Source organism: Microtus pennsylvanicus, chromosome 5, assembly GCF_037038515.1.
Source record: "Microtus pennsylvanicus isolate mMicPen1 chromosome 5, mMicPen1.hap1, whole genome shotgun sequence".
Lineage (NCBI taxonomy): Eukaryota > Metazoa > Chordata > Mammalia > Rodentia > Cricetidae > Microtus > Microtus pennsylvanicus.
The window spans coordinates 114,213,854-114,228,092 of NC_134583.1; the positions used below are offsets into that span (position 1 = coordinate 114,213,854).

A 14,239-nucleotide genomic window follows, 5' to 3' on the forward strand; every position below is an offset into this window, starting at 1 on the left:
TAGAATACTGTCATTCCAACACGGGTGGATATCGGCATAGACATGAAAGCCAAGGCACACATACCTAAATGTAATAAAAATCAAACCGGGCTGGGGAGAGCTCATGAGACAGCGCTCGTCTAGCATGGACGATGTCTTGGGTTCGATCCCAGATACTGGGGAGCAGGAATGGAGAAGTTACTTTGTTTTGATCTTTCTTTTTTCTTTTTTGAGAGACTATCTCTCTCAGTAGCCCAGACTGGCCAGAGACTGACTAGGTAGCCCAGCTGGTCTTGAATTCTGGACAATCCTCCTGCTTTAGCCTTCGTATCGCTGGGTTTCCATGTATGAACCATCATGTCCAACAGATAGTTTATAACACACACACACACAAAATAAAAAAAAAATGAACACACGAATTGAGCCTGGATAATACAAAAACAAACAACAACAACAAAAGGGGGAAAAAAAAAGACCTGACAGTAAAAACTAATACTTCCACTACAGACTGCAGACAGCTCTTTCAAAAATGGCAATGGATTTCCACTTACTCACTTGTAGAATTAACGTGTCCCTCATGCTAAGAATTAACAGCACTGCTTTCATCTGTGGTTATAACACCAAACACATCCACAAGGTTCTCGTGTGCGTAACAGAATCCTGAAAAGTAGGCGGGCAATACGGGGTAGCATCTAAAGACTGGACAACTGGCGGAAGTCAGTTTTCTCCTTCTGCCGTGTGGTTTCCAGAGACTGGTTGTGAGTTCTCAGGTTTGGCATCAACCCTGCTCGTCCCCGGCCTTCAGTTTCAGTGTGTTTGGAACGTGTCAGGGAAACCAGAAGCTGGGTGGCTGCTCGTTGCAGCACACGTCTGTAATCCCAACCACTGGACAATGAGCTTAAGAACACAAGGACAAGATCAGCCTGTTCTACAGAGTTCTAGGCCGGCCTGGGCTATGAAAACTTGTCAAGAAGTAGGGGAGGGCATGACAATTTGACCATGTCCCACAAGGTAGCTCCTGCTAACGTTTAATATTTTGTAATTGGATTTGCACTGCTCTTGTCTGTCTGGAATGACTGATTAGGACTAAAGAACAGAGAGATCAGTGCTCTGCAGCTAACGACCAGAAAACTCCCCCTCTTTCTCCTCATGCTGACTTTTCTCATGGGTCGATTTAAAGATAAAGGCTGAGCGACCGGGCACAGTATCTCAATATTTTAACACTTTAGGTCCTGTGTGCGTTTTCACACTTGCAGCTAAAACTGATAACAGATTTAGTTGTCAAGTCTGTACCAATGTTAATACATAACCCCCTCATCCATTTCCTGCTACCAGAATGTACTCTTTGATTGCTACAAGAAATCAGAACCTCTTACCAGAAGGCCACCAGCTTGAATCACCTATAACTGCTGCCTGCTCCCATGCGATGGAAAGAAAGGGGGCCTGCCTTCCATACTGAGTTCTGTGTGCCCAGTGACCACCTGAGCATTCTTCTACTCTTCTCAGTAATGCTGTGCCTCATTCAAAACAATATCCATCGTATCTAAAATCACTGGGGTCTCTCTTTCTTTACCCCTTCCTTCCTTCCTTCCTTCCTTCCTTCCTTCCTTCCTTCCTTCCTTCCTTCCTTCCTTCCTTCCTTCCTTCCTTTTCTCCCTCCTTCCTGCCCCCCTCCTTCTCCTCCTCCTCTTTGGGTTTTTTTTTGGTTTTTTTTTTTTTAAAGCAAAATCTCCCCATGTAGCTCAGGGTAGCCTGGAACTCTCTACATATAGCCCAAGCTAACCTAAATCTTTAGATCTTCCTGTGCTGCCTCCTGAGTGCCGGGATTACGGGGCAAAGTGCCAGCACATCAACCTAACACACACACACACACACACACACACACACACACACACCACAGCCCTAAACATTTATACCCAATACACACACACTCCTAATACATACACAAACCTAACACACATACACACACCTCTCACACATAAACACACATATCTGACACACACACACAACTTTGTGTCATTTGTGTGTGCCCCCCCCCAGAAAACTATTACATTATTCCTCTATATATGCGGTTTATTGGTTCTAGGAAATCCCCAACTCTTCCCCCATCTGAGGATACCAAAGTCTGTTTATGCTCTACATGAAATGGCACAGTTGCCTGGAATATACTTTAAGCCAGCTGTGGATAACTTGCATCATCTACCCCAATGCAGCTGTTATATGAAGAGTTGTTCTTCTGGCAGTAATGGGATTTGTATATGTATGTGCATTTCATGATGTAAAGACCTGGCTACAGACTAAAGCTACAAGTCAGGGTAAATAAATTATGGTACATCCATATAACAGAATATTGAGAATATCATACAGGATGGTATTAAGGATTATATTTAGTCAGAAGAAAATGTTTATGCTGGGTTGTTGGGAAGAGGAGATGGCTTTGTAAGAACCCTGCTGTTTTGGAGTCCCAATATTCACGCTGATTCGCAGACCTGTAACCTCCAGCAATGGAGGGAGGAGGACCAGAGAGAAGTGTTTATTGGTCATCTGCCTAGTTAAAAAAAAAAAATGGCACGCTTCAGCTTCATTGAGGGAATAGGCAGAGAGCACTAGAGGATCCCGAGTGTTCTTCATTGGCCTCCACACATACACAAACCTGCATATACACATGTGAACAACATGAATACACTTCAGAGAGAGAGGGGTGGGAAGGAAGAACAGTTCAAGCTAAAATGTTTGCTTTTCTTGAGAGTTAATGGGGTCATAATAAAAAAAAAAGTATAAGATACTCAGTGGATAAAGATCCCTGCTATCTTTGGCAACCTAGGTTTGATCTCTGAAGTGCATGTGAAGGTCAAGGAGAGAACTGACTTCACAAACTTCGTCTCAACTCCCATGAGTGTCCCGGTACATGCATCCCCCAAACACACACACACATTTTTTTTAAAAACCATCAGTGAGTAGGGAAATATCTCAGTTGGCAGAGTGCTTGCCTAAGAATGAACAAAACCCTAAAGTCAGTTTCTAGCATTGAATTAAAATGAGCCATGACAGTAATACCAGTAATCTCACCACTTGAGGCAGAGGCAAGAGGATGAGAAGCTCTGGGCCGGGGCAGGAGAGGTGGTTCAGTGGGTAGGAGCACTAGCTACTCTCGGAGAGGACCAGAGTTCAAGTCTAAGCCCTCACGTAGCAGTTCGAAGTTGTCTAAAACTCCAGTCATGGGTAATATGACACACTCTTCTGCTCTCTGCTGGCCCCAGGCACATATGTGGGGCAAGCACATACATACAGACAAAATACCCATAACATAATAAAAAATAAAAAACAAAAGAACAAAACCCCTGAAGGTCATCCCCAGTTACACAGTGAGTGAATCTCAGGCCAAGTGGGAATCTGGAGATTCTGCCTCGATCAACAACTAAATAAATAAGCAAACAAAAAACAAGTTAGCCAGCCTGGCATAGTGGCACGTGCCTGTAATCTCAGCACTTGGGAGGTTGAGGTGGGAAGCTTGCCATGAATTCTAGACCATCATGAAGTATGTAGTGAGTTCCAGTCTGCCTAGACTATCTGTTTCAAAAACAAACAGAAAACCCAACAACAATAAGATGTTATCAAAAATCTTAATTTAGCAACATTAAAAATAACTCTTAAAATGTGGCATATTGTCACAAATAACATAAAATATCTTGGAGTAACTCTAACCAAACAAGTGAAAAACCTGTATGATAAGAACTTTAAATCTTTGAAAAAAGAAATTGAAGAAAACACCAGAAAATGGAAAGATTTCCCATGCTCTTGGGCAGGTAGAATTAACATAGTAAAAATGGCAATCTTACTAAAAGCAATCTATAGATTCAATACAATGCCTAGCAAAATCCCAGAAAAATTCTTCACAGACCTCAAAAGAACAAAATTCAACTTCATATGGAAAAGTAAAAAACCCAATCCTGTTAAATAAAGGAACTTCCAGAGGCATCACAATCCCTGACTTCAAACTATTACAGAGCTATAGTACTGAAAACAGCCTGGTACTGGCATAAAACGAGACAGGAGGACCAATGGAACCAAACTGAAGACACAGACATTGATCCACACACCTACGAACACCTGATTTTTGACAAAGAAGCAAAAAATATAAAATGGAAAAAGGAAAGCATATTCAACAAATGGTGCTGGCATAACTGGATGTCAACATGTAGTAGAATGCAAATGGATCCATATCTATCACCATGCACAAAACTCAAGTCCAAATGGATCAAAGACCTCAACATATGACGAACCAACCACACTGAACCTCATAGAAGAGAAAGTAGGAGTACACTTGAATGCATTGGCATAGGAGACCACTTCCTAAATATAACCCCAGTAGCACAGACACTGAGAGAAACAATAAATGGAAATAAAAAGGGACCTCCAGAAACTGAGAAGCTTCTGAAAAATAAAAGGACATGGTTAACGAGACAAAACGGCAACCTACAGAATGGGAAAATATCTTCATCAAACCCATATCAGACAAAGGGCTGATATCTAAAATATACAAAGAACTCCAGAAACTAGTAATCAAAAGAACAAATAATCCAATAAAAAAAAAATGGGTTACAGACCCAACAGAGAACTCTCAACAGATGAATCTAAAATGGCTGAAAGATACTTAAGTAAATGCTCAACATTCTTAGCCATCAGAGAAATGCAAATTAAAACAACTCTGAGATTCCATCTTATGCCTATAAAAATGGCCAAGATCAGAAACACTGATGACAACTTATGCTGGAGAGGTTGTGGGGGAAAAGGGAACACTCCTGCATTGCTAGTGGGAGTGCAAACTGGTACAGCCACTTTGGAAATCAGTATGGCAATTTCTCAGAAAATTAGGAAACAACCTTCTTCAAGACCCAGCACTACCACTTTTGGGTATATACTCAAAGGATGCTCAATCGTGCCACAAGGACATATGCTCACCTATGTTCATAGTAGCATTGTTTGTCATAGCCAGAACCTGGAAACAACCAAATGCCCCTCGACTTAAGAATGCATAAGGAAAATGTGGTACATTTACACAATGGAGTACTACACAGTGGAAAAAAATAATGACATCCTGAAATTTGCAGGCAAATGAATGGAGCTAGAAAACATATTGAGTGAGGTAACCCAGATCCAGAAAGACAAGTATCATAAGTGGCTTTTAGAGATAAAGTAAAGAAAAAACAACCTACAATTCACAATCCCAGAGAACCTAGACAACAAAGAGAGACACACATGGATCTGATCTACATGGGAAGTAGAAAAAGATAAGATCTCCTGAGTAAATTGGAAGCATGGAGATCATGGGAGAGGGTAGGTAGAAGTGGGGGAGAAGAGTGGAGAAAAATATATAGCTCAATGAAAACAATGTGGTCTATTGTAGCCAATGCGCAGGCATGGCTATAATACCAACTGTCTGGTGACGAGACAAGCGAATCACAAGTTTGAGCAACAGAACAAGCCAGTCTCTTAATAATAATTTTATATTATAATATAAATAATAAATAAATTATATATAATAATGTACATTAATATATAAATAGTATAAAATGTTTAAGTGCCACGTTTGTTTTTGTTTTCTTTTATTGAGATGTAACCTGGTCTAGATTCTAATTCGCAATGAAGTCAAAACTGGTCTTGAACTCCTGACCCTCTAGCTTCTACTTCCCATGTGAAAGGATAAAGGGCCTGGGGTAACACGCAAGCTTGGGATCACTGCTGGAGAGGGGAGCCCTGGTGTGTGTTCATTTGCAGACTAGTACTCTACATCCAGACTCACTGATTACCAAAACCCAACCCAAACCAAAACAACAATAAAAACAGAACTATTTGTTATTGTGTGTGTGTGTGGGGGGGGGGGTAATGTGTATTTATATTTTTAGCTATCTTAGGTTGTGAATATATGTGCATATATGTGGGTGCGCATGTGCCACAATGTGGGTGTGGAGGGTAAAGGACTGCTTGCAGGAGCTCCTTCTCGCCTACTGTGTGGGGCTGGGGATCTAACTCAGGGCATCAGGCTGGGCTGTACGCCCCCTTCCTTGCTAGCCAGCGCCGCACGCAGAACAGCTGTTTCCCTGCTGTTTTTCGCTGTTTTTATAGGAAAGGAAGGCAGGTATGGGGTTAGGAGTGCTATAACTAATAAGCTCAGTCTCTTTTACTTAGGCCTGTGCTGCTTTTTTGAAGAAAGCCAGTCCGAGACAGCATGTGCTGCCCCATTGCCCGTCCTGAGATTCGTGGCGGCCGACGGTGTTTAGTGATGACGGCTGGCAGGTACAGAGGGAGTACATATTGTCCCCTGTCACACTCACACGAGTTCTGCATGGTCTGATCCTTTCACTCATCCTGAAACACAAAGGTTGAGTACTCGCTTTGATCACACAGCTGAAGTCCAAGCCCAAGTCATCTGGATGGAGGGAGGGGCGAATTCATACAACTTCGAATGCACTGGGCATTCCTAGCACCTTGGCACTGTATTCACTGCCAAACTTTTGTAAATGAGGTGACCTCCCCAGTAGTGCTACTTCACCCCATTTCACAACATGGGCACAGCAGGGCATGTCAGTCAGCCAGACTTGCTCCTGGGTGTTAAGAGTAGCACCCCAGGAAACCTAAACTCACTGCAACCTGCTTTGCGATTCGCTTTTGCTAGGGAACTTTTGGAGCCACTTATATATGTGTATTTATATATGGACTACTTTTAACTTGCAGCTGGAAGTAAAAATAGCTGACAAGTATTAGCCACCTATTAACCAAAATATAGCAGAGAACTGCCAAGGAAAGAAATAAAACCAGCACAATGGAGTAGATCAACCGGGAACCCTGGAAGGGCTTTTGACAAAATCGGTTATGCAAATGGTGGCAACTATCCAGTGAGGTGGTGATGCCTCCTGACCCATTTTTCTGCTCCAACATCAACCACATATACATGCCTCTCCACGTCGAAGTACATGAGAACACATCATTTTTAACCAGACTTCCAACTTTATTACAAAGGCAGGAACAAAAGGCAACCGAGTAGCTCTATGGGACAGTATGTTTTGGGCGCGTAGGAGAACCTAATTTCAATACCCAGTACACACACACACAAATACACGAGAACACAAATGCTCACTCATATGGTGGGCTAGACAACTAGAACAGAGGTCACACAGCAAGATGTGTCAGCTTTGAAACATCATGGAGGATTCTCTAAGTATAACAAACAACATCGAGTTCAACTCCAGCATTCCAAGAGCTCTGGTCCTGTATTTGTGACTTCTAGGTAGCAGGGGCAGGCAAAGGAACTAAGGAACCCGGATGAAGAAGGCAGTCGTAGAAAAGGTCTCCAGGGAAGAAGTAAGTAGGATGCCATTTAGATGTGCAGGAAATAGACAACATTCCCCTCTCCTGGTTTAGTAGAACTGATCTGACTTTTTTTGGAGGGTGCTGGGAATAAACCAGCTTTTGAATATCTACATCTTCTATGGAGCTATTCCTTCAGCCTCCTGACTTGATCTCTAGATTAGAAAACCTTCATACTGATAGACTGAGTTTACACTTTTGGTCTTCAGTGTGTGTACGTGTGTGTGTGTTTTGTTTGTTTTATATTATACGTGCATGTGTCTGTGGCATATGTGCAAGTGTCCTTACGGGTCAGAAGAGGGTATCAGATCCCACAGGGCCAGAGTTACAGATAGCTGAGTCTTCTGATGGAGGCCCTGGAAAAGCAGCATGCACTTTTAACTGCCAAGCCGTCTCTCTTGTGCTAAACCTAGTTTTAAGTAAGAAATTTTGGTAGTGAAATGTACAGGTGTACTCCTTAGAGCGTGCACAATCTATTTCAGAACCATGTGCTCAGGGCTGCAGAGATGGCTCAGTAGTTAACAGCATTAGCTGCTCTTGCAGAGAACATAGGTTTCGATCCAGCACCTAAATGGTGGCTCACAACTATCTGTGACTTCAGTACCAGGAGATCTGACACCCTCTTACCTCTGATGGCACCAGGCAAGCACATAGTATAAAAATATATGTGGAAGAAAAACATTTATACACATAAAAAATTTAAAAAAAACTAATGTGTGATCCAAATCTAAGAAAATTAAACATAATAGGACAATGAAAAACAAGCTTTGATTCAATCCTATAAAAAACTGTAAATAGGTCTGGTTGGAGGCACACACGTTTAATCAAAAGGCAGAGCCAGGCGGATCTTTACAATTAGCTTGTTCCCGGGATGGCCCATGTTACATAATGAGACTCTGCCTCAAAAAACAAACAAAAAGTTGAAAATAAACCAAGTGTGAAGGTTTACTGTAGAGACAGGAGGATCAAGGAGTTCAAGGTTATTCTTGACTACACTTGGAGTTTGAGGCCAGTCTGGGCTACAGGAGATCCTATCTGGAGGGGGAAAAAAAGGAAAATAAATAACTTATAAATAACAGAATTTGTAAATAAAAAGAATTCAAAGTTTTTACTTTTATGTAAGAAACACAAAGCTACTTAACTTCTGACACAAAGCACACAGTTTACATCTTCTTGTATTTTAAAATAATCTCTATAGCTTTGTAAGCACAGTTAAGGCTTAGTTTTTTTTCCTTCCTCAAATCATTGTATTTCCAATTCCTCAAAAAGTATTTTAAGAAATGCAGAGCAAGGTATGATGGTACAGGCCTGTGACCTTTGCACTCCGGGCAGTTGAGGAATTAGGAATACCAAGAGATACAGGCCAGCCTGGGGCTGGATCACAAAACCAGGTCTCATAAACCCCAGAAGAGGCCAGAGAGAGCTCAGCAGGGAAAGGCCCTTGCCGCCACGAGGACTTTGGTGACCTGAGCTTGATCACTGGAGCCCACATGTGGGGAGGAGAGATCAACTCCTCCAAATTGTCCTCTGATCTCCCTCAGTTGCTGTGGCATGCTCACACCCACATACCCACCACCACACGGTAAAAAAGAAAAACCACAGGAAGAAAAACGCGATTTAAACCAGCAACTCTGCCTCTGCCACCCCTACAACTCACTGTCTAGGTTGGGCTGGCCTCAAATTGGAGTCTCCTGACTCAGACTCCCCACCCCAGCCTAGCTATTGTCATTGAAAGCTATAGAAAAACTCTTTACAAATGTAGATCAGAGAAACAACAAAAATGGGGCTTCACAGAAGTAAAACAAATGAATAAGACACAGGGAGCTGGCAATGCGAAGTTCATAAAAATAATATCTCAAGAACTATAAAAAAGTACGTAGAAACTCAGATACTAATTAACTGTCTTACAGCCACAGCCAAACCAAGCCTGCTGTATAGCTCCCAAATTCCAAACACCTGAACATTTCAGACCTACAAAATGCACGCACTGGATTCACCCTCAGTCATGTTAAAACATTTTTCAAAGTTTTAGAAACGAATGCACTAACGAACAGCTATGAAAAGAGATAGTAATCACGAACAAAGGCTGAAGGCGTTATGCTGTTTGCCAAAGATCAAACTTTTACAGAAATTCAAACCCGATCTCGTCACTTCCCAACACCAAACAGTAATTTTATATGCAAAAAGTTCGCGTTTGGATGCGTTCAATTTCCCATGCACTCTACTTACTTTGCTTTTTGCCATTTATAAGCTTCATTAAAGACACTCACAAAGAGGTAACCAGTTGAATGGAGTTAGGCTCTAATTAAAACAAACAAACAAACAAAAAAACCACAGTCGTAAACTCTACCTACAAACTGACATCCCAGAACGCCAGGAGGGGAAGGTACCCTTTAGAATCTACCATTATATATACAAGCCTCGGATTGTGAAACAACGCACTTTCGGCGCTGTACAATTACACTCAACTCTACCCACTCCAGAAAAAAAATAAATAAATAAAACAATCCACCTGCAGGCCTCATTGGTCCGCACAGTTCCGGCCCACATGGTGTTAGTGGGTGTTTCCCTCTACACAGGCCGTCTCACTGGCTGTATAGAAACACTGTTTAATAGGCTGTGATTTGGTGGATTGTCAAACTCCACGCCTCCAGACTTAAGCTTGCCAATGGACCCAAGATACGGTTACTCTGCGATTCAAAGGGCAAGCTTGGTAGCCTGAGCTGCAAGCCCCAAAAGATGTGCTCGGACAAGGGAGCAATGAGCCGGGGCTGTACCAGCCCTCCCTGTCCCTAGCCCCAGATCCAAGATCAGTCTGGTGCATGATCCCGGCCATCAATAAGGGCGGGCAGAGCATTCGCCTTTTTCCTACTGTGACCGCGAGACCAGCTACAGCTAGTTGTCAGGCGGATAGGACTAGCCAGGCGCCACCGAGGGCCACCACCTTCAGCGCTCGGCGCCTCTAAGGGAAGCTGCAGTCCCGAGCGGGCGCTTGGCCGTCCCCTCCACCGCGGGCACCGCCGCTCCCCTCGCGTCGGGACTTACGCGGCCTGTTCTTCCTCCCGGAGTCCATCCTTCTCCGCAGCCGGCATTTCTTGGCCGGAGAATCATGTTGGGAGAACAGCGGCTGCTGCTGCGGCTGAGGCTGCAGCTCTGACGAGAGCTGGAAGCGTGCAGGGAGCGGGTCGCGGCTGCAGGCAGGCGGCGGGTGAAAGCCGTTGTGCAGCAGCCCGTTCACGGTGGCCGCGGCGCCCTCGGGGGCCCCGGGGGACTGCAGGGCCGCGCGCTCGTGCTGCGCGCCGCGCTCGCCCATGCCCGGGGCTGGCGGGGCGTTGCGCGGGCTCCGGTTCAGGCAGCCTCGCTGGAGGTCATGGTCGGGCGTTCTCCCGGCCTCCGACCCTCCCTGCGGCTTGTTATCCGGCAGCCTTAGCGCCGAGGCCGGGGGCTGGCGGCCCGGGCGCTCCTCCCCTCCTCCCGCCGGCGCCCCCGTGTCTTCGGCGACCTGGCTTCCGCGCGCCGGGCTGGCTGCTCCCGCCCGCAGCATGTCGGCCTCGCGTGCTGCACCGGGAACCTCCACGGACCCCAGCCGGGGCACCCGCCTCCCCCTCATCCCGAGGCCGAGCCACTTCAAATGCGGCTTCCTCGCCTCCCAGACCTGTCCCCGCCACTGAGCATGCCCAGTCCTGCCCGCCACCGCCACCGACGAGTTTTAACGTGCGGAATGAAGTTCTCAGGGTTTGCGAAGAGGAGATAGGCGGCTTGGGCTTTGTGTGGCGGAGCGAGCGCAAAGGGTACTAGGTGAGGCAGGCACGAGACAGCCAGAAGCCTCGGGAAGAATGCGGGAGGAAGCCAAATATTTGCAGAGGTTTCAGGTTTGCTAATCCTGTCCCCAGTGGGCTAGTACCTTCACAAGGTCACTCATGCCCACACCCCCGCGCCGAAAGTGTGTGTGCCGGCGTGCGTGCGTTAATGTGGCCAAACTACTCCGAGGTCTAAAGGGAGGGAAGAGAACAATTATTTATAGAAAGGTAGGCAGCCTTGGAGACGGAGGGGAGTGAAATTTCTTGGCTGGCACACGCACACAAACAGCATGTGTTCTTGAGTTAGTTGCGTTTTGCAGGGAGGAAACGTAGGAATACAGCGTGTGAGGACAGTGAAGGACGAAACTAGGCTGAAATAACCGGTGCTGGCAGAGACTAAGTAAACATATCCCAAACTATAAAAAGCGCATTCCTCACCCAGAAAAGACCGAGGGGGACAACATCCTCTCCTGTTTATGGAGTAAAAAGTTGTCCCTGGCTATAAGTAGGGAAACCAGCATCACGAGCTCTGGAGTTAGCCAGTTAGTCAGTACATGCCGATTCCTGTCATTGAGCAAAAGACAGATTCAGTACTTGGCACACCTGTAATGGGCAACCAGAGTGGCCGTTCCCAGCAGAGGGGACACACTTAGGTGTTGGTGATCTAGTGAGGCCTCAGCTTTTATATCTGTCCAAAAGGGGTTTTTATTTTTCACAAAAGTACCTAGTGCAACCTTGGCTCATAATAAATGTTCACAGGGGTCTAATGTGAAAATTAAACTCAGTGCATCCTACGATGACTCAGTAGTAGATGCTTCCTAGCACAGCATTCTATCCCCCACAAAAGAGTAGAGAGAGAACATAAAAGCTGCAGGCCATTGTTTCAAACTACTATGAACAGAACAGGCAGAGACCAAGCAGAAGCCCTGAGAAATCTGTATTAAAGTCTCCAAACAAGCCAGCTTAACAAAGTAAGCTTCCTTCTACCTTGCAAAAGTGACTTGTAGTTAACCTACTTGTTGCTTGAACTAAATCTTTGAGGGGCCCAGAACCAGCATTAACTGTGCCATGGTTTACAAGTGGTTTGAGGATTTCTTCCAGCGGAGCACTTTTCGAAAATCACATTTTCAGAATCAGTGAGTCCACCCCGTCGTTCCTTCCACTTGTTTTTGTTGATGTTGTTGTTGTTTTCAGGCAAGCAAACTAAGGCACAAGAAATAACTGAGGTTAGGAGCAAAGCTAGAACGCTACCTAAATCACTATCCTCTCTGCTTCCTTGAGTCACTATTTAATGGCTCCCAGAAGTTGCCTTAGGAAATCCAGCCCCTGCCCACCTGCAGTTTTCAGTTCCATTCCTTGGCAACTTGCTCCCTCAGGCTATAATCTCTTCCTACTCCTATCCCTGTTCATCTCTCCTTATTCTGGCTATAAAATACATGCAGCCTACCTGGTGACACAGGCCTGCACTCCCAGCTAGTTAGGAGGGTAAGGGAGAAAGGCCTCAAGTTCAAGGCCTGCCTTAACTACTTAGTTCAAGTCAGTTTTCAAAACTTAATGCAGCCGGGCGATGGTGGCACACGCCTTTAATCCCAGCACTCGGGAGGCAGAGGCAGGCGGATCTCTGTGAGTTTGAGACCAGCCTGGTCTACAGAGCTAGTTCCAGGACAGGCTCCAAAGCCACAGAGAAACCCTGTCTCGAAAAAACCAAAAAAAAAAAAAAAAACTTAATGCAACCTTGTTTCAAAATAAAAGTCAGAAAGCTGGAGATGTATAGCTTTATACATAGAGTGTTTGGCTAGCATAGCATACACAGGATTCTAGGTTCAGTCCCTAGAACTGTTAAAATGCAATGCATATGTTTCCTTAGTTTTTGAAGGTCACGATATTGGTAAAGTGGTATATTATTTGTGTTTTAATAAATAAATCTTGCCTGAAGATCAGAGGGCAAAGCAGCCACACTAGTTGGAATACAGGTGGAGTGGTGAGAGACACTTTTAATCCCAGGACTCAGGAGACAGAGGCAGTAGACAGATCTCTAAGAGATCAAGGTTACCCTGGGCTACACAAGAATGGTCCAGAAACAGATCCAGGTGGTGGTGACTCACACCTTTAATCCCAGTGTTTGGGAGTCACACACGTTTAATCCCAGCAGTAGGGAGGTGGAGACAGGAGCGGAGTGATCTGACTGGGCAGAGAGAGGAATATAAAGAGAAGAGACAGGAACTCAGTGGAGTGCGGGGTCTGAGGATTCGTGGAAACAAGATCTTGCCCTTTTGGCCTGAAGATTTGGTAAAGGTAAAAGGTCTCTCTAGTGGTTGGCTGCTTTGCTTTTCTGATCTTCAGCTTGAACCTCAATATTTTTCTCTGGGTTGTTATTATTCATGCAACATATTGAGATGTCACTTCATTGCTGCAGAGCTGAATTGAAAATGTAAGTGTGTATGGCTGAAGTGACCCAGTCACGTCTCGTTTGGTTGCTCTTCCCCCCCCCCCCCCCACTGCTCTGTCCGCTCCATTAAGGTGGCTGGCTCCTCCTCACTGTATCTCCAGGAAGTCCTGGGTAATGGCTTGGGAGCTGAACAAGTGACTCTAGTCTTGGGGCTTCTCACTTTCTTCAGTAAATTTGCTAAAGGCCCCCATTGCCACTTCTCAATATTCAGATTCTCACCCACTCTTCGCTGAGTTCTTTAGCACTGCAGTAACTTCAAGGACACATCCTCCAGCTTGATTCCCAGGCGTGGTGAGGGAGGCCGGAGCCAAGTGGCTCCGACCCAGACAGGGCAAAAGTCCTGGTACAGAATGTCTCTCACCTGCTTCCCTTTCGGGCTGGTGCCCTGGTTCCAGCCTGGGGGAAGCCAGGCGACACCCCACAGGTTTATTCATGGGTATGCGTAGGTGGTGACCATGAGCCATCATGTGCTCCAGAAGAGCTGGGACAAATAATGTTTGAGAGTGAGGAAGGGGGAGGCCCACAAGCTGCTTCTCTCTGTTTTTGCTCATTCATGATGGATTCAGCCATTTATTAAGTGCTGACGACTCTAAAACAGACTTTAGGGGTACAAAGGCACGATCGATGCCTTTGCTGCACTCAG

At 45.2% G+C, this 14,239-nt stretch overlaps 1 protein-coding gene across 3 annotated transcripts in view; it reads right to left on the reverse strand.

The window, feature by feature from the left end:
* Positions 1 to 11,107, reverse strand: part of Pank1 (pantothenate kinase 1) — a 60,608-nt gene extending 49,501 nt beyond the window's left edge. For 2 of the 3 annotated variants that reach the window (XM_075973886.1, XM_075973887.1), the window contains exon 1: positions 10,393 to 11,107. In XM_075973886.1, the coding sequence (XP_075830001.1) occupies positions 10,393 to 10,957 (565 nt within the window). In that variant the 5' untranslated portion in view covers positions 10,958 to 11,107. Of the gene's footprint in view, positions 1 to 9,576; positions 9,823 to 10,392 lie in introns of those variants that run through there. The other variant, XM_075973888.1, reaches the window with a different exon arrangement.
* Positions 11,108 to 14,239: the final 3,132 nt, after the last annotated feature.